The following is a 26602-nucleotide window of genomic DNA, read 5'->3' on the forward strand; positions in this document are numbered from 1 at the left end:
CAAGTCTGTGCTTCAGTGGAGAGTTTTAGTGTCCCATGATGGTCTAAACGCCATTTCAGATGCTCTCATAGAAGATAGACTAGGTCATTTTTAAATGTATATAGGGTAGAAACAGTGGGGATAGTTAAACCTGTGATTAGAAGAAACGTTCTTACACATTCTCCAACTGGGTGGATTACTGGTAAATTAAATTTTATTGTAAATGATAAAAAGCATTCCTTATTTCACTGGGAATTCCAATTTGAGAACCACTGCTATAGTCTGCCAGACAGATGAAGGTGGAGATTGTTAAATGAAAGCTTTTTGATTTATAAAATACAAAACAGATCCAAATTAATACAGGTAAGAGAGAGGCAAGAATGGAAGAATCAATAAAAGTAAAAATGCTTGTAATCGTGCTTCTGCATTGCTGCCAACATGTTGAGTCGACAGAGGTCCCCTCATTTCCTACAGAGCTGAGCGGCCTGGGAAACTTCAATGTGAGGGTGCCCAGCTGCTTCAACTGTAAACAGCCAGATCAGATTTCCTCATTTCCCTACCAATGTGAGGAACAATAGTTCCACCTGGCAAGAGCAAAATGGACCAGGAGCAGATTTCAGCCATACAATGCTTCCCACTTCCCTACAGCTTTTACTCTAAACGCTAAAGAAAGCGACATCTCCAACAATGCTTGGAGAATGGTTGCACTGATCATTTCGGATCAATGGTATGATCAACAGCAGTGGTTCTCAACCTGGAGTCCAGGGAATATTTAATTTCACTATTAGTTCACTGACTGGAAGGAAGTCCAATAAGAGAATGTGTAAGACTGACTATTCTGTTCATAGGCTTCACACTCTTCACTGTTAACCTGCCATACACAGTAATGGAATAACTAAATCTTATCAAAGATGGGTCTGCAGCCTGATGTGTACCAATTTGGGGGTCCTTGGTACCAAAAAGGTTGAGAATAATTGAACTTCAGTAACTGAACAATATTTTTGATTGTAGTTACGTGATCAACATTGGCTAACTAGCTACTTTAACTCATTACAGCAAAGTCATGTTATGAAAGGTCAGGTAGATGAAAGGTAGATGAAGCTCCACTCAACTCTCGAATGTGCATTTGTCTATGTCTTTATGCAGTGCAACCCTGCTAGGATATCCCTCTCTATGTACAGGATCTTATGGAAGAACGGAGCTTCACTCCAGAGCTCCAGACACATGGAGAATCTAAGCCAAGGAGCACTGAAGCTGTTCTGGTGCCTCATGCCGGCCCAACACTTTACTAAGACACTTTATGTTAGTTTTCCTTTGATCTGTAACCCGTCTGTACATACACATACATATGTGTATATGTATACAGTCAGAGCCTGTAGCTTTGTGTACATAATAGAACAACACATCAAGTTGCCCACAGAGTCTCCAAGTAGAAAGTTTCATATGACGAATAAAACTGTGCATGCATGAATGTGCTCGGTGCACTCTTCAGGCAAATGGAAAGGGCTTTAGAAGGTGAGCCATGACCATCTGGCTGGACAGGCTCCAATAGAGATTGTGGGTCAAGAGGGGTAGAGAGACAGAGAGAGAGGGGGAGAGAGAGAGTGAGAGAGATTGCTATGCATGCAGAACAGTCGAAAGTAATTCAGTGTCCACAAAGAGATGGAAAAATCTGTTGGACTCAGGGTGAGAAAGATTAAGTCTTAAAACCCAAACTGCTGGAACAGCAAAGCTAATCGGAGCAGTGAATTCTCCTTCTACAGCTATTAAAAACCAACCAGCCGGAATGGTTATATAGAGTAGATACGGGAAGTGTTGTAGTTGTGTGTGTGTGTGTGTGTGTGTGTGTGTGTGTGTGTGTGTGTGTGTGTGTGTGTGTGTGTGTGTGTGTGGCTCTATACTATGGGTGGCTGAAAGGGGATGTGAATGAAGAGCAAAGTCCTCCTATTCCTTATCTTTACAACTGAAAGGTATATAGCACATGGCTTCAGCAATTCTCAACATACACACATATTAAGTTTAACCTTCAATAGGGAAATATCTTATTGCTTCTAAATTATGTATCACATGGAGGATACACAGAAGAGAGGCAGAAGGAGGAGGAGGAGAGAGAGCAAGAGGTAGGGAGACAGACGATCTATAAAGAGATGTGTGAAGGGGAGCGCGGCAATAATGAAGAGTCATGAATCAATTCTGCCCACATGCAAAAATGTGTGATGCGCATGATGCATGTGGTAGGTGTGTTTGTGCTTTGGTTACTAACCTCCCTGCTGGAAGTTGGTGTGTATGCATGTCATCTCATAATTAATAACGCCTGTCTGTGTGTGTCTGTGGAGTATCCAAAGCCAACCTCCTAGTGCCACACTTGGGACTCATAGTTTCTAGAGCAACAGCCTTGTAATTAGGCTCTGATGAGCTAGTCAATGAGAGCATCTGTTAGACTAATCATCCTGCCGTGTATGTGTGTGTGTGTTTACTTCTTGAGTGTGTACACGGTTACAATTAAGTGCGTCTGCGCAAATCTACTGATTATCTTTGTGTCTGGGTGTATGCTTGTGTATGAAGTGAGCGTAAGACAGTTCCTGTGCACACTAGCATGTAGGAGTGAGTGTGAGTGTGCGGCATCTGTGCTGGTGTAAAACGGTGTGTGTGTGTGTGTGTGTTAATCTAATTCCTCTCCGGCTGAAGAGGTCTGCGCTCCTCGCCGTGCCCTGCAGAGCTCCATCTGTGCCATCGATTGACTGTCACTTCACCGCCGAGCTCCGTGTGGACCCTGAATCAGCGGCGGGTGACACCCCCCACCCTCTCCCACATCCACCCACATCCACCCACACACTAAGCACCGTCCACGCCATTTCGGAATCTGGATTGTATTGATTTAGTCTTGCTCGCAGGGGCCATGGTCTGCCTCAAAGATGCAATGACCCCAACAAGATTGGGTCACAGCTCTGCAAGTTATTTGATGGTATATTATTATTGCTATTATGCAAAACACTAAAACCTCAAGCAATTCAATCATGTGTGGCATGAGTGAAGAAAAAAAAAAAAAGCTGATAGCTGCTTTGCAACGGCTCGGCTCCCTTGTGTTCTCCACTCCGGGCTAAATGTTCTTAGCAGCCGGCAAGTGAGGAAACAAAACGGAGACGTATCAACCGTGACCTGTTTACTTGCTGAGCAAAAAGCATGGCACTGACTGACAAAGAGGAAAAAAATATCCTTGGAGCAAAGAGAGAGAAGTGGGAGAAGAGAGGAGGGGGAGGGACACGTAATCGCTGTTCGGCGTCCTTGGTTGTTACTTGCCACAAATAATTTTTTTCAACTGGCGGAGAGGCAAGGAAGAAGAATGAAGCTTACTCTTTCTGCCAGCATCGAGCGCATTTCAAAGCCCCTCTATTGCTAAATCCCCCCTGCAACCAACCATACAGATGAAGGACATGGAGAAGAGCTCCAGGCAAAACCACACAGCTATCACAACCTGGATGTGGAAGAAAAAAAAATCCGGCGCTAATGAGGACAGCTATAACTGATGCATAACTCCTTCTACTTGTCCTTGTGGGAAGCAGAGCGAACGTTGACACTCCTTTACATCTGCCACCAACAGAAGGAGTGTCGTACAGCTGGGGTCAGTCATCAACTACGTCTGTCCAAGGGCCAGAATTTTTATAAGCACACATTTCAAATAAGCTGACAGGTGGATTTATAGTCTTTAGAACCTATGGGTAGAATGCACACATTTGAGATCCGTAAATCATTCTTAAAGTTATTTCCATCTCAAATGTTTTTACTGTTGCTTCAATATAGGAAGAAAGAAATTCTGCCTGGCTGTTGTATGCCTCTGTCAACCAGTCAAGTTCCGGTTTACATCCATGTCTGTCCAGACTAAACAGTGGTTCCTTGCTAGACTGTATTTCACAAGCCAAAAATCCATGTAGGGCTAACTGCCTCCTACTACAGTGACCGTGATGTGATTTGGGTTGCTGTTTTATGAAGAAAGTGACTTAACTCATCCAACACCTGCCTTCAATAGTATAGGTTCATTGAAAGAAACAAAAAAAGAGTCAGATGCCTTGTATGTGTTCTCATGCTTGCCCAGTAAAGCTGATTCTGATAGAAGACAAAACTGTAGCCATGATGTTGCTTCAGATATGGATGTTGTTGAGTCCCCCCATTTCAAGGTGGTCTAAAAGCGTGTTTTGTGAGGTAACAGTTTGGCTAGGTTTAGACATGAAAACTACTTGGTTAAGGTTTGGAGAAGGTCATGGTTTGGGTTAAAATACTTTGTCATCATGGTCATCATGGTGCCTCTAATAAATCATCAACACTGGACGGCTGTGGGCACTATAGAAAATATAATTGTACCTGCGACTTTACCTGCATGGATTTATTGGTTTTGGTGTTGATGAATGTCTAGAGTCTACTACACTGTACGGAGCGTGCACACGGCCAAAATACACAGAGCCACATGGGGCTGTAGCAACACCTAGTGGAACACCACGCCACTGCCTGCAGTGACACTTAAGTGCAGAAGTAAATTTTGATCATTAGGCTAATGTTGACCTTATTTTCCTCAGGAAAGAGGAAAAATGCATAGGAAATCTGGCTACGGAACCCATGGCACAAAAAAGTTAACTTGCTTCCAGGTTTTAGGACTAAAAAATGTAACACCATAGCTGAGGTCAAAGACAACACCCATTTTAATGACTCATACTGACCTGATGTATGAATATAGTGGGATGAGAGAAATGTGAATGCGGTGAGAAATAAGAAATGTGGTGTTAGACTAATGGATAGACAGACACCTGAAGATGGAAGAGGAGGTGGGAAGGGTGAGATGTATCTACTGAGGAAGAAATCACCTTCTCACTGTTCTTGTATTTGTCCCAACTCTTCAGCATCTTCAGCCATTTGGTGGTCCTCTCCACCTCTGTGTGTTTTTGCTGAGTGGACAAGGGAAGTGACACATTAATGCTGTACTTCCTCCCTGTCAGATTTTCCTCTGCTGCATTCACCTCCAATGGGAATTACTGTCAGAGCCTTTTGACAGTTCAAAGGAACGACACATTTGTTTGAAGCAGCCAAGATGGAGGCTTTCTGCAGACTTTGATTGCTCTTTTTCAACTTGTTCACACTTTGACACATTCACATAATGAGTGATGCATTCGAGTTTGTGTTTTACAGCAATAAGCACAAAGGTCATCCGCAAACAAAATCTCTGGCCCTGCCAAAGAATTTTAAGAGGTGTGATCAGAACAGCAGCTTCCCCCCCGAAAGATGAGGTGAACAGCAGTTTCAGGAGTGCAGCTCCTCTTTCCCATGGGATGTGAATGCATTTGATATCTCAATAACCACAGATTCATTTTGACATCACAGATTGTAAAAAAATATACAACAGTCAACAAGAGAGTCAGAAACCTCTCTGAGATATTAGGCTAGTACAGCTGGAAAGGAACAGGATAAAAAGACTCTATTCTTAGTCAAAAGCAAAAATAAGGGGAAACTATCCAAATACAGTGATGACAGCTAAAACCTTTGAAAAGCTGTGGGCACTATTTTTAAACTTTTAGGTATAATGAGCCTTTGCGAGATTTTTTGTTTTGTTTTACTGGTGCTGAAACACGTTGGATCCAACTTTTTCCACTCTTTCAACACTGCAGACGATGACTTGTGGTATCATACTAAAACGTAAGATGTTTGGGAAAAAGAGCACATTCTCACCAACTACAGTTCTATTTCTAGAGAGTCATTAATGGTTATTTATTTGAATCAGCCCTTTTGGTTCACTTTTCAACCACAAAGGACACTGGGGTGAGTGTAGGAGTCTGAGAAACACACACAGTGATATCACTTACCTTCTCCTCCACTGAGTCATAGGACGGCAGCTCATTTTCACTGATGAAAGGAGAGTGGAGGAGAGAAGAATGCAAAGGGATACAGAAGAAAAGGGGAAGGGTGAGGAGATAAAATGCTTGAGCACTTAGAGTGTCTGACTTATCTCTGCACCGCCATTTTATTTTTAGTTTAGCTTACTGTCAACACTTGCAGTGGATTAATCAGAGTTTAGTCAACCCTGCCTGTAACATAAGCATGGCAGGTGGAAAACGCGACTCAATAACCCGTCTCTCACACTTATTCAATTCACAGCCTTTGCTTTTTGAACCAGCGGGAATTCCCAACACACCGTTGAACTCAAATTCTTTCCAGAAAAAAATGTCAACTGATGAACCAAATTCATGACGGCCGGGTCAGAGCTTGTCTAGCTTTTCCCTGACAGCTATCAAAAGGAAGGGAGCATGAAACATGTCAGCAGTCACACAAACAGGAAATAACAGATTAGAAATCTTCCATTTTGGTTCGGCTTATCAGGGTTTCAAAGTCCCTGAGGAAATTGCTTAGCAGAGGTTATCCTAGGAAACAAATTCATCGGTGGCAACTACAATGAATACGACTGGCAGCGCTCCATCAACCCAGCATGTTTTGCCTTGGAAAACAGTTTGATCTTACATAAATCAAGAGTAAAACAAACAAAGTGAAACATCTGAATGTATAGATTTGAATGAGGTCAGCTAAAAATCCTGTATTTATGAAAACATTGTCACTGGCTTTAAGACATAACATCATGCCCTGTGTTCAAGATGATAAGAGTAAGCTCCTCCATTCCAGTCAACAGATCATGTCTGAAATCTCAAGAGTCAAGAGAGGCCGGAAACTTGGTTTGAGACTCGTCCCTGTGTGACCTATGACCTGCAACCTGACCAGGAAGGCCACAAAAATGGAAATTAATGCAATATGTGGTTAAAATGCCATAAAATGTCACCCTTACAAAAGTAAAAAAAAAAACAAAACAAAAACAAAACAAAAAAACCCTGCAAATGATCAGATAATAGAATAGGACTCTTTAGACTGAAATATTAATCATTTAGCTGAAGATGCAGTACGCTACCACATTAATTGCAATTGTTATATGACAAGGTGTGTAACTTTGATTATTAGTGCAGCATTATGCAGTACTAGTCTTGAGATGTTCTACCATTATCTAGAAGCCTATCCCACTGACAGGCTTTATGACATTTTTGACACATTAGTGGGACATTTCATTGCATTTTGGATGAATATTACATTACCATGCAGTTATTGCATCAGTGGCTGCTATAAGCCAATGTATGCATTTAACACACCTAATGCATTTTTTGATATTTACAGTAAATACCAACAAAGGTTCAGTAGAATATCAATAAGCCATAATTACATTTCAACATGTGTGTAAATTGGTCTGTAGCCCATTCTAAGCCCTCACCCAAACATAACCTTAAACTTAAACTTGTGGGTGAATCTTGCCCAGAAATCTGGTGGGTTTCATAATAACACAGTGGGCTTCCAGTGATAGTGTCAACTAGGCTTGCATGTTATATATTACATATGTCAATATGCTGTTGAATTATAATTTATGGTTGTTGGCATTCTAAACTCCTGTTGGTATTTAACTTAAAGATCCATTGACATTGTGTTGAATAGAGGGGACTCGCCAAAGAAACTGTGACTGCTGGGAAACAGAATAGAGAAATCAGGGAAAGCCCAGATTTGAACTTTCAAGCTGCACTGGCCAGTTTCACACTTTGGCAGCCCAAAGTGGTAGTGAGAGACAACTGGACTTCATTACTCAGAAATCATGTAATGATGGAGTTTATTGTTTCTATAATGGGAGCGTTCTTACGTCCTGTAACAGAGATTGAGGGCCTCACAGATAAAACGTGACATCAGTAAAGTGGGATGCCAGTAAACTACTCTAACCTGGAGCTCTTCTTCCTGGTGGCTTGTAGGGGTGGAGATGGTGAAAAAATGTATTTGCAGCAGATTCAACCATCATAACTGAGTCCATCTCTCTCTGGACGTAACGTTTGCTTGTTGCTACTTGGGACTTTTGTCATTACCTATGGGTGGGGTAGATTTCTTGCCTGTGACCACATCTGACATCTGAAACAAATTTGGGTAAACGAATGGGGTCTCAATTAGAGGGAAGGGATACTCTCCTTTGCTGCAGCCCCACTTTGGGAGACTGACTGTTAATACCGGGGTGCTTTTCCATAAAACTCCTGCCTGGTGCAGCTTTAAAACCCATGTGACAGATGGATGCAAACACAGCTGCTTATTTCCCTCTGGTCTCTAAGTAAATCAAGGCTTTAGTCTCCCTCTGTCCAAAGCCCTTTCAGTCCACGCAGCCTCTAAAGCCAAGACGGTCTGAGGAGGTCTTAGCTCCTCTTGGCCTACCTCTCACCCCAGTCTATCTCCAGCCCAAAGCCTCGTCTGTGGCCTTATTTTCATCTTGTGGCAAGTCGATGACCCTAACCCAGGGACACTTCTGTTCCTACTTGTCTCAAACGATCATATAACCCATGGGTCATTTGAGTCCTGTCAGTTTCTCTCTTCCATCATCTCCCTGTCTCTCTCTCTCTCTCTCTACAGTATGTTTCTGTATGGCCGGGTCCCTGCGCTGTAGCCCAAACACTGATGCCCTATGATTGTGGCTAACCAAGCAGTTTCCTGCCTACATATGCCAGCCTATATATAACGCTGTAGCACACAGCTGTTTAAGAGCCTCACAGCCTCCCTACTGGAGCTGCCAAAGCCACACACACACACACACACACACACACACACACACACACACACACACTTTCAGAACCACTCATCTTTTATAGCCTTTCATTTTCTTTTTTTTCTCTTTCAAAGTGGCACTACTGTTCAAACTGCACTTTGAAGGTTATTAAGTTAGTTATCAGAAATGATGGGCTGTGATGTTTGGTGTGTGAGTGAGTGAGTGAGTGGGTGTGTGTGTGTGTGTTCTTACTGGAGGAAGCCAAAGCGGTCGATGACTTTGTACAGGTGGAAGTTAGTGTCCTCCCAGGGCTCCACGGTGGCCTCTTTTCCCTGGAATTGAGAAGTAAATGGGCGACACTGTGAATAACAATGGAGCTGATAAATATACAGTGTATGCATTGTAAACAGCCCTGCTATGGAGAGCAGACACATCAAACAAAGCACAGTGACACCACAAACAAACTTTCCCGGTACAAATGCTTCAGATGCTAAATGATGATTATGAGAGAATGAACAGTGGATTCTGATGGAGCTTCCAATTATACACCGCCCACGCTCTTCAGGGGCTGAGAATCATGTTTTGATTGGCTTGGTAGATTACAACGGAGCCGTGACTGTGGCGCCCCTGAGAGGGTGTGTAGGTGTGTGTATGTGTGTGAGAGAGGGAGAGAGAGAGTGAGAGAGAGAGCATGTACATGAATATATCGGAAAGAACAATGCATGTGTGTGTGTGTGTGTGTGTGTGTGTGTGTCTTTGTGTGTGTTGCGATTAACAGGTGTGAAATGAAGAACCAGACGCCCACCTGCGTCACCGTCTGACTCTAGGCCTACAAAAACTAGTTCTGGTTAATTTGCCATCATGGGCTAATGAAATGGAAAACCCAGAGGTTAGAGTGTGGAAGGAAGGATTATGCAGAGGAGGACGGGGAGAGAATATCAAAGGGGAAAGAGTGCAATGGCAGATAACGTGCATAAGAAAAGGTGGAGAAGGCCATGAAAAGTTGAGAAAGGGTGAGTGTGAGGAAGTGGAAGAAAGGCACGGTCCCAGTGGCATCGTGCTCTCAGGCGCATTTCAAAACGGCTTACGCTCATTTGTTGAGTTTCACATCTGACTCTGCAGGTTCACCAGCACCAATACATGCACTGATGCATGTGCTGCACAATCCACATGCAGTCATCAGCCTGCCAGGTGATTATGCAACAGTTTCAGAACTAGTGCCTCACTAGTGTTTAAGTATTCATTTAGTCAAATTATACAGTGACCACTGTACAACAAAACCTGATTAAATACAAAATACTGTCTTTTCCCCTCTGTAATAGCGCTTATTCAGGAATAGATTAATAGATAAGAAAAGCTTATTCAGAACAAGTTAACATATAAACAAAAAAAACATCTTGTTCAGATTAAGTTTGTAAGGGAACAAAAATATGGTAGGTGATCCCTAATAAAACAGAATGATATTGCTCCCATATAGCCTCCTCTAAACAACAGGTCAGCCCACTGTAGCTATGAATGTCATGAAAACAAGAATCTCACAATCTCACAGTTTGCACATCAGGAGACATTTTTATTTCCAGCCAGCAAAGCTTCATATTGCAACGAAGCAATGCTACTAAGCATCGACGCTGTACAGCTTTATCTGCTGATCTGAATACTTGGAATGACGGACTGGACTGATTCCAGTCCTGACACTACAAACACCAGCACAGAGGTGCACCTCCACCCCTCCCTGCCACTGTCCACTGTGTGCTATCCAAAAGTCTTAAAAATAGACTTCAGAAAGAAAGAGAGGGGAGACGGAGGGCCTGGCTGTGGTTCCGCAGGTCAGCCTGCAGACCAGATGTTGAGGCGATGCATTTCTAAATCCATCTCCTCCCTCGGCCTCTCTCTGTCCTCACCCAACGCACCCACAGCTCCCTCAGCACAGACACGCCAGTTAAATAAATACATATAAATCAAACACACACATCTCGGTGATTTCTCCGACCTCAGGCTGCGTGTGTGTCCGCGCTCTCAGACACACAGTGGCAAAGTTAAAGACAAACACAGACCGTGTCTAAAACCCATGTCATCTGGTGGCTGTACAGTCTCTCTCACACACACACACACACACACACACACACACACACACACACACACACACACACACGCACGCACGCACCCGCACACACACACACACACACACACACACACTCTCAAGTCATTTCTCTCCCTGCTTAAAATCAATGTCTAAAATGAAAGCATGAGCCTGAGTGGTGGTTCACTTTGTCAAGCATCCTATGATTACGTGTCAACAGCACTCTATGATCTACTGTGCAGCTGCATGGTTAAAGTGATGTGGGCTTATTCATGTAGGCCAGTCTATGGTATTTCTATACATTCTGTTTATGCAGCAGGCATTGTTTCTGCAGTACAAATTAATGCTTCACAAGCAGACCATAGAATTAGAAGCCTCCTGAAGTGCTGTTTGGGGAAGAGTCACGACATGAAAATGCCCACATTTAAAGCTACTGAATTTTGGTAGAAAAGGTCAGCTATCAGCTGCTTTATTCTAAAAATATCGGTGTGTTGTTACACAAAACAGATAAGAGCCGAACACTGGTGGATATGTTGGAGGAAAACTGTGTTTTTACATTCTGCAGAACAAGACGACATGATGTCTGATATCTACAACAAACTCTGATTGATGAGATAAAGAGCATCAAGTCTGTAGATAAAGGTGTGCTACAACTGACTCGATTACACTCCTCCCATCTCCAAAAGTGACAATGGCGCTGATTTGACTCTGATTGTGCCTCAGTCTGCTTCACCGAGTGCCCAAAATGGATTCCTCTTGTGAGTGCGGTCAAACAACCTTGCACAATTACGCACATACACATTAAAACACACACACAAACACACACACATATCCCTCCATCATCCCCTCACTCGCTCTCCAATCCTCCATGGTCTCTTCACTCTTAATGAGGCAGCTTGATTATGCGGCCCGCTGGACTAAATTAAAATGGCTAATTTACAAACCAAGCGTGGTGGGCTGGTCCGCCTGATACCGCAGGGCTTGGAGATAGAGGTGTTGGTCAGGAAATGTTCTGTGAAAGCCACCACATTCCCCCAGAATGCACAGCAGTAACCTCTCTCCATGAGGAACACAGTAGCTAACAATGGAACATATCACACACAGACCATTTACCATAAAATGCTATCTGTATGCATGTATCGTCTATGTAAATTCATAGATGACAAACTGTGACAGTTTCAGCCTTTAACGTCACGCCGGTGGTATGAATAGCTCCCTAATGTCCTAATAAATCAAAGGACAGAAATGTATGATGTCATCTGAAGTCATTTGCATACAAGGAGAGGGTTAAGGAAAAAAATCTTATCTGAAGCATAAAGACTTTAAGACTTAAAGTAAATTTATCACAACATAACTTTTATTTTCTTTTATTTATTAGACAATGCCCAATAAAGCACAGACTTAGGGGATTATTTGTAAAACTGATGTGATGTTAAAGCTTGAAACTGTCACGGTTGAATGTTTTCCTGTTCTTAAATGTGAATTAGCAGGCCAGTCTTGCCATTTTTGTCTTTGAGGCACCACCGCCTGCTTTAGATAATTTGCAGTGTATTTAACCAAGTCAACGAGAAAACACTTCACTATGACGGTATCAGGGTGGGCACTCATTGGATGTTAGGAAAGAATGGGATTCACTATACATTGCTGTATCACAAATCAGCCCAGATTTGATTTACTGTTTTTATTATTATAATGGGGAGTGACAGTCAAGCCTAAATTGGTAGAAATCTATTTCGAAGTCATATCTGATATAACAAAGCATTCTGGAGTAATGTTTCCTCAAAGCTGTGTTATCAAATGATTTATTACACTGACCAAATAATAATATCTTCCCAGTCATTGCTCTATTTTAATGCTCCAGTTTAATCAATATAAGTGGGTTTGGAAGTTTTGTTGGAAAATTATATTAAATGAAGGGAATTTTCCACTGCTTAGGGTTTAGTGAATTGACACACTGGGTCTCAGCCAATCACATCAGCCCAGCCCTGTTAGTGTGACACCCTTCAGGGGTGTCACACTAACTCTGCCAGTGAGTTTATGAATACCCCTTAATATCTAACCGTTTTTGCTTTATGTCACTTTATGCCACTACCTTCTCTCAAAACCAGAGCTTGAGGAGATTTTTGTCTCTCTACCACAGTTAGTACACTCAGTGTGCACTGAGCTTGCACACAGGCCTGGATCATCCGCTGTTAAATACCTAACCCTTAATTAACACGTTCATGTCACTGGATGTCACAGTGATCACTGAGAATAAAGCAGCAGTAGCGGCGGCTCTTAAATGACAGTCACAGTCCCTGTTAATTTATGAATAAATTCAATTTACCAAGCAGATTTTGTGCACTGGTGCCACATTATAATGAAGTCTGTCAGTGTATTGGGGAGTGAAATGTCTCATTGTGCATTAAGTGGCTGGAATTTGGCTCTGAAGGAGCCAAAAAAAAACAGTAATAATAAACTGCAATTAAACCAGATTCATAATGAACTGTGCTTCCACTCCGCTGGAGGGACTTCTTAACGTACCTTGTCATATTTGGCGACTATCTCGGCCCGTTCCTGTTCAAGTTTCTCTGCCGCATCGTGCTCAGTATCAGACGCTGCAGAGCCAACAGAGGAGAGGGAGAGGGAGAGAAGGGAAGACAAATTAATCTCGACAAGTCACAATTCAAACTTTTAACGGCTGTCGCCACACTTGATGAGCTGCAAGCAAACAGCGTTCAGAGCCGCTGTGCCGGTAAGGACCGTTCTGGGCTTTAGCACAAGTTAAGACAAATGAAGTCCAGACAAGTTAAGTCAAGTCAATCTTGGTTATCTCCAAGAGGGAAACTCAGGTGACAGTAGAAGTCACGTGATATTAAAACGAAAAACAATTCAGAAATGCACAGGCAGAGAGAAAAACAAAGAATAAAATGAACAGCAAATGACACCGCAATGATTAAGTTAAATAAGCTTGTTTTATGATTACTTTGTGAGTGAGAAGATTTAAATGAAATATGATATGATAAGACTGGCATGTTGTTTTGAACTCATGAGGACTTTCCCTGTTCTGTGGGTGACGGGAAACTATTTAGAGCTAAACATCATTACGCACTGGATGAATATGTAGTTGCTCACCTGAAATAGTTCCATAAATAAACCATGCTACATCAGCTATACTGAGTTAGAGTGCACTAAAATGCACAGGTAGCTAACTAACTTTTAACCAATAGAAAAATCTCACTCAATGTGGTGTATACCTTTAAATTACCAAGGTTTTCTGAGTAAATCAACCTTTGCTGCTTTGTTCTAAACTCTGCACATACATGACTTTTTTTCATGCTCTACGTTGCTAAAGCACTCTCCCCTACTGTGGCGGGTCAAGAGCCGACCTGGACAACACACACTCTTCAAACTGCTCAGCGAGTGGGAGGCGAGGGCAGCAGGAAGACATCACCGCGTCATGGCCAGTGTGTCAGCCTGACCTCAGCCTGGGAGAATGATCTATGTGTGTGTGAGAGGGACAGAGTGAGTGAGTGTGTGTGTGTCTATGTGGGTGCGAGCTGATGAGAGGAGCCACTTCAAAATGAAGGCCATTGTGACAGAAGAGACGTCACTGTGGGAGAGACAGGCTCGCTGTGTTTGCCGAGCCCACGCACTGTATTGTGTGAATGTAAATGTGTGTGTGACTGCTGCTCGACGACCAGATTTTGCTCACACACTCACTCACAACACACACACTTCTCCCTTCTCCATGTATACCTCACGCCAGTAAATCAGTTTCCTACTATAGGTTCCATTCCTAAGTTTACTATTGGATGGGACTGTGCAGACAACCACTTCCTGAATCAACCACCCATGGGAGGCCCCCAACCTGAGAAGCGTGTTAACAAATCTGGCACACAACACTATTAAGTGGGGTCATGTTGTGTGTTTATGTTTGAGCACAATGTGAGGCACATAACAATGGAGGCATGTAGTGATTTATACGTGGACTCGCTAACAGCACTTAAAGCGACCAGCAGGCAGTTTGCTAACCAGGATATTTCATGGCAGCAGCCTGATAATAAAGAGCCCAGAAGGATGAGATATTCCCGTTGCATATTTCAGAGCAGCAGTAAGATCAGACAGGCAAGATCCAAAATATTACATCTTTCGCTTTTTCATCTGAGTGAGTATTCATTTAATTAAAGTGATAGTATTCAAAAACCACACACACACACAAGCACATACTTAAGTAGCCCCGTAAGCATGTCACTGGTATTTATTGGTGTTTACTGGTGCGCATGGTGAGGGGGCACTCAGGAAGTCCTCATGGAGAAGAAGGGTTACGTCTTGAGATAATTAAAGGGTTGGACACATATTGGTTTATTGATATTGGCCTAAAAATGAAAAAGTACTCTATAGATTTGGTCCAGTCAGTGACATCCACCTCTGATACAGTGAATATCATATAGTTTGCTTGATTATATATTTATTTATGATTTCTTTTTTTTCTTTTTTTTATAAACAATTGAATTTAAAGGTGCACTATGCAAACTGAGGGTTGACTAAGGTTAGGACCTGTTAGACTCAATTAAAGGAAAAACATTCAGTATGAGTATTGGGCATTATTCCACATTTTTTGACAGTTGAGGGTCATCACTTCTGCAATTTTACACAGTGCTCCTTCACATGTCCAAGATTATTCTCTTTTCATGATTTTGTTTCCAAATATACTACAAGGGGAAATGATAATGTTATTTATGATGATTTTCGGAATAAATGTAGTTTAGTTAATGAATGAATTGTAAGACTCGTAATACTGGACCCTGATTGGCCAAAAACACCTCTCCTCCAGTTCAAATGAGGTGAACCTGCTGAGCTTTCCGGTCCAAATGCTGCACACTGGCCTAATTAGGGAAAAAAAAACACCAGTAATTCTTTGGTTTAAAAAAAAAAAAAGAAAGAAAGAAAGAAAAAAAAAGCCAATCAGGGCCAGTTGTTATCTGTTTCCTGGAGTTAGTCTGAAACTGTAAAACTGAATGTTTGAAAATGAAATAAATTTAAATTTATCTGCTCAAACAAAAAAAATGTCTTTACTTGCCATCTTTGTTCACATAGGTATCTATCTATCTATCCATCTATCTATTTGAAGTTCTACAATGCAGTTAAAGATATTGAATAATGGCACAAAATGTTGGATATTGGCAGCTATAATCCAATAAATCAGCCTTCAAAAAGCCATATTGGCAGAACCCCAGCAGTTATGTAATTTTCATAATTCCTTTTTCCCCTCAGCTCATCAGTGCTTCTTCAGCAGGAAGTATTCAACTCAAGGCATTCTCCATCTTCCTCTGTGGGTCTCTGGGGTTCGACAGTGGCGGGGAGGGGGGACGGCTAACCGGAATTCCAATATGCCCCGAACAAACGTGCCCCTTATTGTGCTGGCTGGCATTTTTATGACAGGATGGTGGGACAGTGTGTGACTGTGAAAGGCATGTCGCCACGGGCTGCCAAGAGCACACACAGTGGGAGCAGAGGCCAGGGGAGTCCACACACACACACAACATAGCACACTGTCTGGGGCAAATAAACAAATACAGTAAGCCTTCACTGCTGGGAATTCCATCTCAGGGGGCCCGTGGTTCCCATGGTGAGATGGAACGGAATTGCAGAGGAAATGGGATTCGGCCTTTTTTTTTTTTTTGTACTAAAGCTTAGCCTTAATTCTGCCACCCCTACAGCCATATTAGTATTCCACAGTGGCCTGGCTTAAACTAAATGCAATTAGACCTCTTTCATGCATCACGAATCACATTGGTATCCATGACTGATTCTAGTTTGTGTGTGTGTGTGTTTGTGTTTCTGGTTGGGAGGGTTTCTCTTTAGACATTTGGCAAGTGGTGGTGGTGGTGGTGGGGGGGGGTCTCCGGGTTTTATAGTCAATTGTAGAAGATTCCTTTTGCCTTTAAGAGTCCAAGATATTCCCCCCCACAGAGTTTACATCCTAAGACAGGGGTCGTGAAATATTTTCATTCTCTGGTTCCGCAAATAAAATAGAGGGGGCAATAGACGGATAATTGGTAGATTTGAGTTGATTGCAGAACTGTCTACGATGTATGTGGGGATAGTGACAGAAGGGTGTATTCTTGTATAAGAACCTCTCACCTTAAAAGACACAGTGACCTGAAAGCAGGTGAACTCAGGCATTTTGCATTAGCTATCAAAGGCAAAATACCTGTTGTGGAATTACTGATTCAGATGTGGCACAAGGTGCAACAGGCTTGAAAGTTTTGACCCTAATACAGTATTGCTGCAACAATTTCCCGCCTTGTGTGATACTGAGTGGATTTGCTCTTTAAGAGATAGCCGCTTTCCCTCTTCATGCTGCTTGGCTAGACCTCCTCAGTCTAGCTGCCCTTTCACCCTCTGCTCTATGAGCTGCGAGTCCTCCTCTTACTCCCTTCAGGTCAGTCTCCAGCAGTGAGGGCTGTGTGGGCCCTGACTAACATCCCTCTCCCGTTGTGATTAAAATGTCCTTGACGGTCACCGGCATGGCTGACTGGATAGTGCCCTGTCCCCTGCTTCGCCCTATACCCTTGCCATTTATGCTGCCATCATGTCATGAGCTTTAGCTTCACAGCGAAAACTGAAGTCTTGAAAGAGTTCATGCAGTTTAAGTTGTTTGAAGCCATTAAAATATCACGGTAAAGGTTCTCTCTTGATTTATTGGCAACTTCAGAATTGATGAAGTTGGGAAAGATTGGGGTTGCCAAACCCCAAATTCCTAGGGAGCATTCACAACCTAATAGCTGGAATGAAGGCCATCTTCAACTGGAATGCTCATATGTGGTATGGTATGTTTTTTTTTAATCTGGCAAATAGAGCATTACCACCAGTCATGCTGCCCCTCTCTCTATCCATCTCACTCCTTAACAGCAAAGTGCAAAGCAGCTATTTCACATTCCAGGCAGTGTTAATGGAACTAGATGGCACTGAGTACAGAGCACACCACCGCCAACGCTTCACAACTGTCAAAACATGCCAATTCCACAAGGCATTTTTTCCCCCCACCAAAAGTAAATGATTTGTTCCATGCCCCACTAGTTTGTTTCACATCAGGAGACCGCACATTTTCATGACTGTACCTGAAACAAGACAGGAGATATGCCTGTTCAAAGCATTTTCACTGATTACTGAAACATGGGCACACTAATGTTTGAAGAAATGGCAGGGCAGTAATGTCTCATCAGGAACTAACCTCTCCAGGTGTCCTTATGTTGTCTGATTGGACCAATAATGAGGGGTTTGTCCCTTTTATGTCGGACTGACTGACAAAGTTTGATGGTGCAACATGAATGTAATCAAAAGTTTCGCCTTTTAGTCAGAAGCCATGCCTACTGCTACATCTAAGTTCATAATTTTTTCCTTGGCCTATGGTAACAATGGTAGAAAAACATACTAAAACAAGATTAATTAATACAAAAGAGTATAATAATATAAGAATGAGTTCATATTGACCATATTGGCCAGTCAATGTTGTCCACCTCCAATACAATGGCGGTTCAACTCTGAATACAGCTACTGAGTATTTTTTCCTATAGCAGATGGTTGACAAGAGAAATTGTTCCAGTGTGGTGTTTACTCAACAGCATCAGGGGTGTCAGCCTGTAAAATCTGTAAAGAAGCCAACCTCACTCTGCCCTTCAGAGCTGCTAACCCACCGCAGAGAATTTCATAAGTACGAGTTTTAGTGTCACTTTCTTGTCTACAAGTGTTTTAGAGGCTTTTACATTTTGCTTGAAATAAAATTCTGAGAGAAACTTGGAATCGTTGTGAATCTGGGAATTCTAGATATCATCACAAAATGTTGTGTATGGCAGCTTTAATCCAAAATATAAAGATTGATATCTGCCTTCAAAAAGCCATATAGAACAAGCCTTTGAAGAAATGTTGTGTTCCTCTCCATCATGACATCAAAAAACAACATTTATTCTCAGTGGACGTTTCATAGGGAATGGTAAAAATTTCTTAACTTCGTTTTTTTTCCTTACTGCGTTACCACAAGGACACATGGGTCCTTGAATCTCAGCCAACTGCCCTAAGTATCTGTGCACACATTGTCTGTGCATAAAGCAATAAGGGACTGGCTGATGTACGCCTACGTGCCGGCAAATGTACACAATAATGATGATCTGCAAATGCCTCATTTTGAGTGCTGCGCTGTACTGTGATGAGCTGAGAAAATACAGCACTCTTTCTTTTGCTTTTTCACCTTTATTCCCACTTGACAACAGCATCAGGCAGACTTGTCTACTGAGCTGGCACTGCGTTAAAAAAACTGGAAACGTCTGGAGGAAATGTCTGGCTGCATGAGACTAGAAGGCTCCAGACAAGACATTTCACAACAAAATCTAGTTCAGCTGGCTACTATTATGGTGCAGGCCTGTGACGCTACGTGACAAGAAGGGTCCTGGGGTGGATTTGTCTTTGTTCCTCATTATCATTGCTGTTAAAGTCGAAGACTGACAATAAACAACATGACAGGCATAATCACAGCCTTCTCGTTTCCTCCTCTCTCTTGAGCTTCCTTTAGGCTGCTGTAATGAGCCCTCTTTGTTCTTAATGATAAGGAGTCTTTGCTTCGTACAGTTGTTTGCGCTCCCTCAACCTTTTTATGTATATCTCTCATTCTCTTATAATCTCTTATACTTGCCATCTGCAGAAGAAGAGGATTAATAATAATAATCATAAAGAGGTTGGAGAACTATTTTCCTGTCCTTTATTTTTGCCCTCATGTTTCACTTAGTCCATGTGTTGCGTTTCCTCAGCTGCTGCCTGTGTTCAAGGCCACACCTGACCCCAATTTACACCACTGCACCTCAATCTCCTGTTAGTGCCTTGATACTCAATAAATGCCCAGAGAAAGACACATCAAAAATGGTCTCTCCTTTTGATTCTGTTAAACTGCTGTCTGAAAAGCAAGGCGAAGCTGTCTGGTGCGAAGTTAATGTCTGAAACTCAACATGATGTCCAAGGTCGACATTCTGCTTGAAATGAATAAAATGAATTTTAAAGAGCTTTATAAGGGCACAGTTCACCCTTTTGAAAAATGTGATAGTATTTCACCTCACAGCAGTGGTGCTATCTTCCTCTCATTGTTACTGACTGCTGGATACTGGCTGGAGGCTGGAATATCACATTTTTCAAGATGGGTGAACTGTCCCTTTAAATGTACTATACGTTGCATTTATGACCATCAGTATAGCACTGTCAAACTGTCCATCCAAGACAATTGCTAGTGATGTTGTTAGTTCTCAAGCTTCTCGATATTCTAGTTCCCATGAAATAACCTCATGAGTTCTACTTCCTGAAAAACTTGATTGTCTTAAATAGTGACACCATCCAGCACTAGTGCACGTAAATTAAAATTTAACCAGTAAAACCTTCACATATCTTTTTACATCCTCTCTCATCCGCCTATCCCTTCAAATACAATTGTGTTTCTCTTCCAAACTGATATCCTGTTGGTATACACTTGTGAATGAGCCCAAACATCCTTTTTCAACAGGAAATACATCAAATTAAGAAAGTAGAAGTCAATTTCATGGGGTCTTTAGGAACAAATTTCCCATAAACCCCACGGGCTCCTGTCATGGTGCCACTTGGTGCAACGTACTGTATAGTGGTGTGTAGGCTGGCAGAGCCCGCTGATCTTGGTTTTGTTTGTTTACAATAATTATACTAATGCCTCAAAATGAATGTGGCAATGGTTTATTGATGACGAACACTACATGTAACACTTTTAAATAGGATCTGACCGATACAACTCTGCAAACAAATAGCAAATGATGTCACAAACAACAAGTGATGAGGTAACTGCAGACACAATGCAGTATACCATTATGTGCCATTACCACGTCTCCAAAACAATCATCTGTCTGCCAGTCTGCATTTAAAACATGCTCTAACCTGAACCTGATCACATGACCTCCACCTCAGAGTGACCCGTAGTGATGGCCGTAGAGTCAAAAAACTTAAGTCATCCCATGGTTTAGAGACAAACTAAACAAGCTGCCAGTTCTCTACCATAACCAGATGGCTCTCGTGTAGCATCAAACCTGCATTTATTAGTGCAGCATCATCAGAGAATGATCTTTTTTTCTGTTGAAAGTTGACAATATCATAAACAAAAATCTCAGCGTCAGTCTACGTGCCACCATTGCTAGTACTTCCTGGTGTCTTAAACAGGAACTAAATAAAAGTATTCAAAATGTTTCCCCCATGTTGTAGTCTTGGACACTTGCAGACATTTTACTGGCTACATCCATTTTCCCTTCATACATATTATGAAGAAAGAAACTATTAAAAACTAGTTAACTGTCATGCAAAGAACTAGGATTTCACTGACCTGGGTTTTTTTGAAGGCAGAAACGGATATCAATATTTTTGGATAGCTGATATTTTGGAGGTGGAAAAGCCTGTGAAACAGCATTTAGAGCTCTCCAGAGAGACCCAACTAATGACAACAACAAAGAAAGAACATACACGCTGGAAAACAAGGCAATCAACCAGACTGCATCATACTCATGTCAGCAGAGGATGACACTGACCAAAATCTGAAATTTAATAAAAACAGCTAATGCTCTCCCTTCAAAAGAGAACAGGTGGCCATGGTTACATCATCTTGTCATCTTTTACCTCTCTTCAAGCCGTCAAGTGGATCCTCCAAGCGAGCCAGAGCCTTTGTCCGCATTGGTGATGACCCAGTCTACCATACAAAGTGACAACCTGAACTACCCCATCCCACTACTGTACGCTGCTCAGTGCTCGATACGAGCTACAAAAAAGAAAAAGAAAAAGAAAAAGCCAAGAAAAAGAGAAGTGAGATCAGAGATGTGGAGTTCGAGAGCCTCAGCAGGAACAATGCCACTGTTTGTTATTGTAGGTACAATACAGAGAGAGGGAGAGAGAGAGAGAGAGAGAGAGAGAGAGAGAGAGAGAGAGAGAGAGAGAGAGAGGAAAATTCTGACTTCAGGAGCAAGTCTGTCCCACTCACATTCCCCACCCAAACACAACATCACAACAAGAGGCCCTATTCAAAACCTCAGAGAGAAAGAGAGAGAAACTAGAGGACAGAGTGAATAGCTGTTTCCATCCTGCAATGTTTCCACCCAGCTCTGGAAATCCTGCAGAAAATGAAATGCTAATTAGGTATGCTTCCATCAGCTGCGCTGGAGAAAATAAAAACAAGAGACTGAACTCGGAAAAAAAAATGTGCACAAGAGAAACAGAAAGTCTTTCAACAATTGATTAAAATGTGGAAAGCTGTTTCAGTTCTTTTGTGTCAGCTTGTGTCACGCTTTCACCCAAACATGAAAACAAAAAATTGCACTTGGTAATTATCTAAAGTACCAACAAATTTTCAGGAAACCACAATAATTATGCATGGGAGTGACATTTCTATGAAGTTGTGGTGGACGCAATTTCAAGCCTGTCATTATTTATTTGACAAATGTATTTCAATCTCTGTTTATTGCAGAATTTTCGTAGCTAACAAAACAAACCAAACCAAAAAAAAAAAAAAAAAAAAAAAAAAAAAAAATCCCACTCTACAAACAAAAAGTAAAAACTCTTTTTTGCAATATTGAGAAATTTCAATCTTTTTTTAAATCTCTGATGGAAGTCCAACCAGTGGCAAGGAGGGAATGAGGTAAAATGGATACGGGGGAGGAGAGGGAGGCGAGGGAAATTGAACGTGGGGAGGGCCAGACGATGGCAGCTTCTTGATAAACAGTTTCCATTAAAACTTCATTATAAAATGGATGTGGTGTACCATGAAGGGTCTTACTGATGTGGCATATCTGATGATGGCGGGGAGGGGGTAAAACTTTTCCTCGCGCAACACGCAAAGGGAAAAGAAAGGAAAAGAAATTCTCTTTTCTCTTGTCATCTCGCCTCTAATCTCCTCCTTCCATCGGTACAGGAAATATCTGTTTGGGAGAGAGAGCTGGTGGATGGGACTGAAGTGCGGTTATCACTTCTGAAGCCACAGGGTCACGGTGGGGTGGGAGGAGGGGGTTACTGCTTTGAGGCACACTTTCCATTTTCTAGGAAGACTGTCAGGAGACTAAGGAGTACCGGAAGTCCACTAAAGCTCTCCACTGGACCCCAAGATGACAGTAATAAGACTATATATAAACATTTAACACCATATGGTTTAAAGGCTATTAATTATCAGTTATTACTGGAAAATAAGCTACAAAAAACATGTTTTGCACAATAATACAACATTTTATTACCATCTCCTCTCCAAGTAAATTTCTAAATACTGGGAATTTATTTGGTACTTAGAATCCAACTTAATTTCCATTAAGTTCAATTGGTTACCTACTAACTAAATACCTGGTAATTAACAGTACACGCCTTCATAACTATGAGGAGTATTTTGGCAGCTGTAATATTGCAAGTGCTTCTCAAATGCAGTCATTCACTTCAAAATTTGCTCTCCCTGAGTCACACACTCCCTTTTTTGTAGCTGCTGTGCAACTTAACTCCACTAATTGTACTGTGGCTGAGATGTAAGCAGGCGACTGACAAAGTGTGTGGGCATCCTGGCACCCACAGGCAAAATAAAAACTACCAACGAGTGGTGAAAATACTGTCGTCCTCAACACTGCTGTGAATGAAACAAGCAAAAACTGCTAAATCCACAGCTCGCTGTCCATGTGTATCGGAGGCACAACTGTTCTCTGAATCAAATGTTCAAAAAGAGCATGTGAAATTGCAAAAGAGCAGTTTTTAATGTGTTTTAAGTGCATGTGTACAAGTGTAGACAATGTGCTATGTGGGGAAAAATGTGTGAAGCCATTACAAATCTGCTTCAGCATGTAGATTCACTGCAAATGTCCACATTAAGTGATTTGTTCTTGCATATTCTTGATTTATTTTCCTAAATGGGTGACAAACTGAACAAATAACACTTTTTTTTTTTTTTTTTAAACACAAATTAACACTCTAGCTCATTATCTTAATAGAACCAGAGTGAACTGCCTTCAGGACCCTGTCACTTGATGGGACATGTCAAACTGGAATGAGAACAAGTGGAATTATCTCACTTCACAAGTTTCACAAGTTCTCCATTAGTTTTCCAACTGTTTAAAGGGAAATAAAATGGTAGGACTCAACAGAGGATTAAATGGCTTGTTTAAGGAATGGAATAAGTATTTGGTAGATTGAGGTCTATCATCCTATTAACAGCTGTGCAGTGCTCATCAATTTTCATTGCCTATGTCTGCATGCAAAACCTATAGTGTCTAAGGTGATTGAGTGCCAAGTTCAAGTTCAGTTCCTCAGTGTGCAGGCCTGATAAATATAAGCTTAATGAGAGATCAGTGGCTATCTAAATAGATGCAAAAGTCATCCCAGGTCAGAAATGATCACTGGCAGACAGTGAGAAGATAGAGGAGGAAGCAGCTCTGACAGAGTAACTTTCACAAAAAGCCAGGCACAGGCACTGTTCCTCACAGGTAACCAGTCTGACTTCCTCACTGGTTAGAAGTTTGACGTCATCTCTGACTGGAATACACTTTGTACACTTTTATTGCCATTACACTATGGGAACCAACAACAGACCTTTCACTCCCAGAGTTTTAAGATCCCCCTGTTAACCCACTGAAACTACGATGGTACATTCATTCTTGACAACATATTTCATCAGATGCAGCGGATCGTTCTAACAACCTGTGACAGTACTTGGCACGGTTTAGGGTTGCTGCTCTCACCACGGTCCATGACTGCTGGTGCCAGCATCGCGATCGTCACCAGTGTGTCATTAACAAGCTGGGACATGTCACAGACAAACAACTGTACTCATTAACAGCACTGACTACAGAACAGACCTGAGAGCTGAAACAGAGCACAGGGTAAGCATGGTGAGGAGCTATATGGATTTTTGGAGGTCAGTGTCAGTATTTTTAGACTGAAGCTGCTGACAGCTGATATTTTATAAATCATATTCAGTAGGTTTCATGCCCCAAAATAGCAAAAGTTCTGTGTTATCACTTGAATTGTATGTGTAGAAAGGGTCTTCATAGGTCCACCCAAATCATAGGACCGGAAACCCAACCTGGGACACATACAGGTTTGGATCCAAGTTTTTCTATGGTCAATTAGGTCCAGGTCGGATTCCATTCTAGTTCCATGGGTCCTGGGTCTGTTTAACATTATGTGTAACACCTGAGTGGATCCCAGAAGACCTGGATGTGATCAGAGAGCACTGATCATGATGGAAGTGCTGCGTGTGTTTACTGTTGTGTGTTGCTGTGAAATTGGTGCTGATCTGCTCTGTGTCTCCTGACCAGGTTTGGGGTCAACATTCCTCGGTTCTGCATGGAATCGGGACGAGCTTTACAAATCACAGATGGTCCAGATCAGGTACAGGTCCGGCTTTTCTTGGTTTTGCATGGGTCCGGGACCAACTTTCAAATAATAGAGGGGTCTCATTTGGTTGGAGGTAGTACATCTCCAGATCAATCATCATGCTTTATTCCAAGTCTCTGGTGTCCATTTATATACTCTGGACTTCTATACATTTTCACTCAATTATTGCAGCAAAGCGCAAAACCATCTCATGTATGGTTATGAAACGTGCATGAACAAGCTTGTGCATTTCACTGGATGAGCTGCTTGGATGGATGTGCTTAGCAAACATGACTGGCCCCTATAGTGCCAACAGTAATAAAGCCAATAATGGCGAGATGTATCCGGATGTTTGCTGTTGGTCATCTGATATAGAATCTAATAAAACCATTGTGTGCAGGCAGCTCGCACATAAAATAGAGGAATACCCCCGAATGCACCTGGGGCCACTGTAGGATATTTTGACATGAAATTCGAGTAGATTCTGCCATGAAGCTTGAGGCCAGGAATGGAAAGTGTAGTTTTTGCCCTTTGGGAGGTCAGACTGGCAATTAGCCTGGCTGTTACAGTCTGGGTGTCAGCAGGCAGCCTCAGCCCAACGCCCGCTGTGTCTGGACTGTCCGCCCGTCCCTCCTTAATTAACCACCACGCGGTTTTCCCTTGAAGCTGTGGGTGCGCACACACCCATACACACACACACATACACACACAATCTCACACACGCCCACCCAATCCTCACACACTCACACAAGCAAAGGCACAAAAAAGGCACAATCACACAGATGGTTCACAACTTAGTGTGCAAAACATAAAAACAAATCTCCTTGTTTGAAGCTGCTGGCACATCATTTGAATAACTGAGCAGGGCTCGTTCCTCTAGCTGCCACTGTGTTAAGTGAGAGAGAGCGAGAGAGAGAGAGCTGCTGAATAATGCAGAGGGAGAGATAGTAAGCTGCCAGTGGTGCTGCTGACCAGGAGAAGACTGCGGTTTGGCAGAGCAGCAGAGGCTTACATTACACTAGTTATAAATCCAAACTGCCCTGCTCTTTGCCCCACTACAGGCAGAGCTATGCCAGGCCACATAATGCCAGGCAGAGCCGTGCCAGGCCCGCCACCGCATGCCAGGCGTAGGCTTTGACATGACGGCTCGGCCGGGGCACGTGGACACGTGAGGTTTTATGTAATGGGAACCAGACAACTCAATTTTTTTTTTTTCAACCAGGGAAAGCTGAGTTAGTCATGCTTCATATATTACACAGTATGACCAGTGTGACCACAGTCTTCTACTGGTGGCCACTGAGCTGCAGCACTAGGGTCAGTTGCAACAGCTTTTTGAAAGCTAGTTGTTTCTGAAGTGTTTACTAAATGAACACAAAAATCAAAATGGTCTGAGCCACAGAAATTAGTTGTGACCTTGAACTGAATATTTACACCTGTCATACAAATGATTTTAAATGTTTGGCCTGTTTACTACAATTTACCCACATTTTACATTGCAACAAACCATTCTGACAATCATGTGGTTGCACCAAAGATTTCACAACATGTAATCAAATCTCCCCATTTTTATA

General features: G+C 42.2%; 1 protein-coding gene across 2 annotated transcripts in view; it reads right to left on the reverse strand.

Moving 5' to 3' along the window:
* The window catches only part of usp6nl (USP6 N-terminal like), a 71585-nt gene that overhangs the window by 15123 nt on the left and 29860 nt on the right, over positions 1 to 26602 (reverse strand). Inside the window, exons 1-5 of one of the 2 annotated variants that reach the window (XM_030045527.1) lie at positions 21312 to 21512; positions 13176 to 13249; positions 8825 to 8904; positions 5829 to 5868; positions 4836 to 4916 (exon numbers count right to left, since the gene is read on the reverse strand). In XM_030045527.1, the coding sequence (XP_029901387.1) occupies positions 4836 to 4916; positions 5829 to 5868; positions 8825 to 8904; positions 13176 to 13249; positions 21312 to 21366 (330 nt within the window). In that variant the 5' untranslated portion in view covers positions 21367 to 21512. Of the gene's footprint in view, positions 1 to 4835; positions 4917 to 5828; positions 5869 to 8824; positions 8905 to 13175; positions 13250 to 21311; positions 21513 to 26602 lie in introns of those variants that run through there. The other variant, XM_030045528.1, reaches the window with a different exon arrangement.

This window comes from Myripristis murdjan, chromosome 23 (genome assembly GCF_902150065.1).
Source record: "Myripristis murdjan chromosome 23, fMyrMur1.1, whole genome shotgun sequence".
Classification (NCBI taxonomy): Eukaryota; Metazoa; Chordata; class Actinopteri; order Holocentriformes; family Holocentridae; genus Myripristis; species Myripristis murdjan.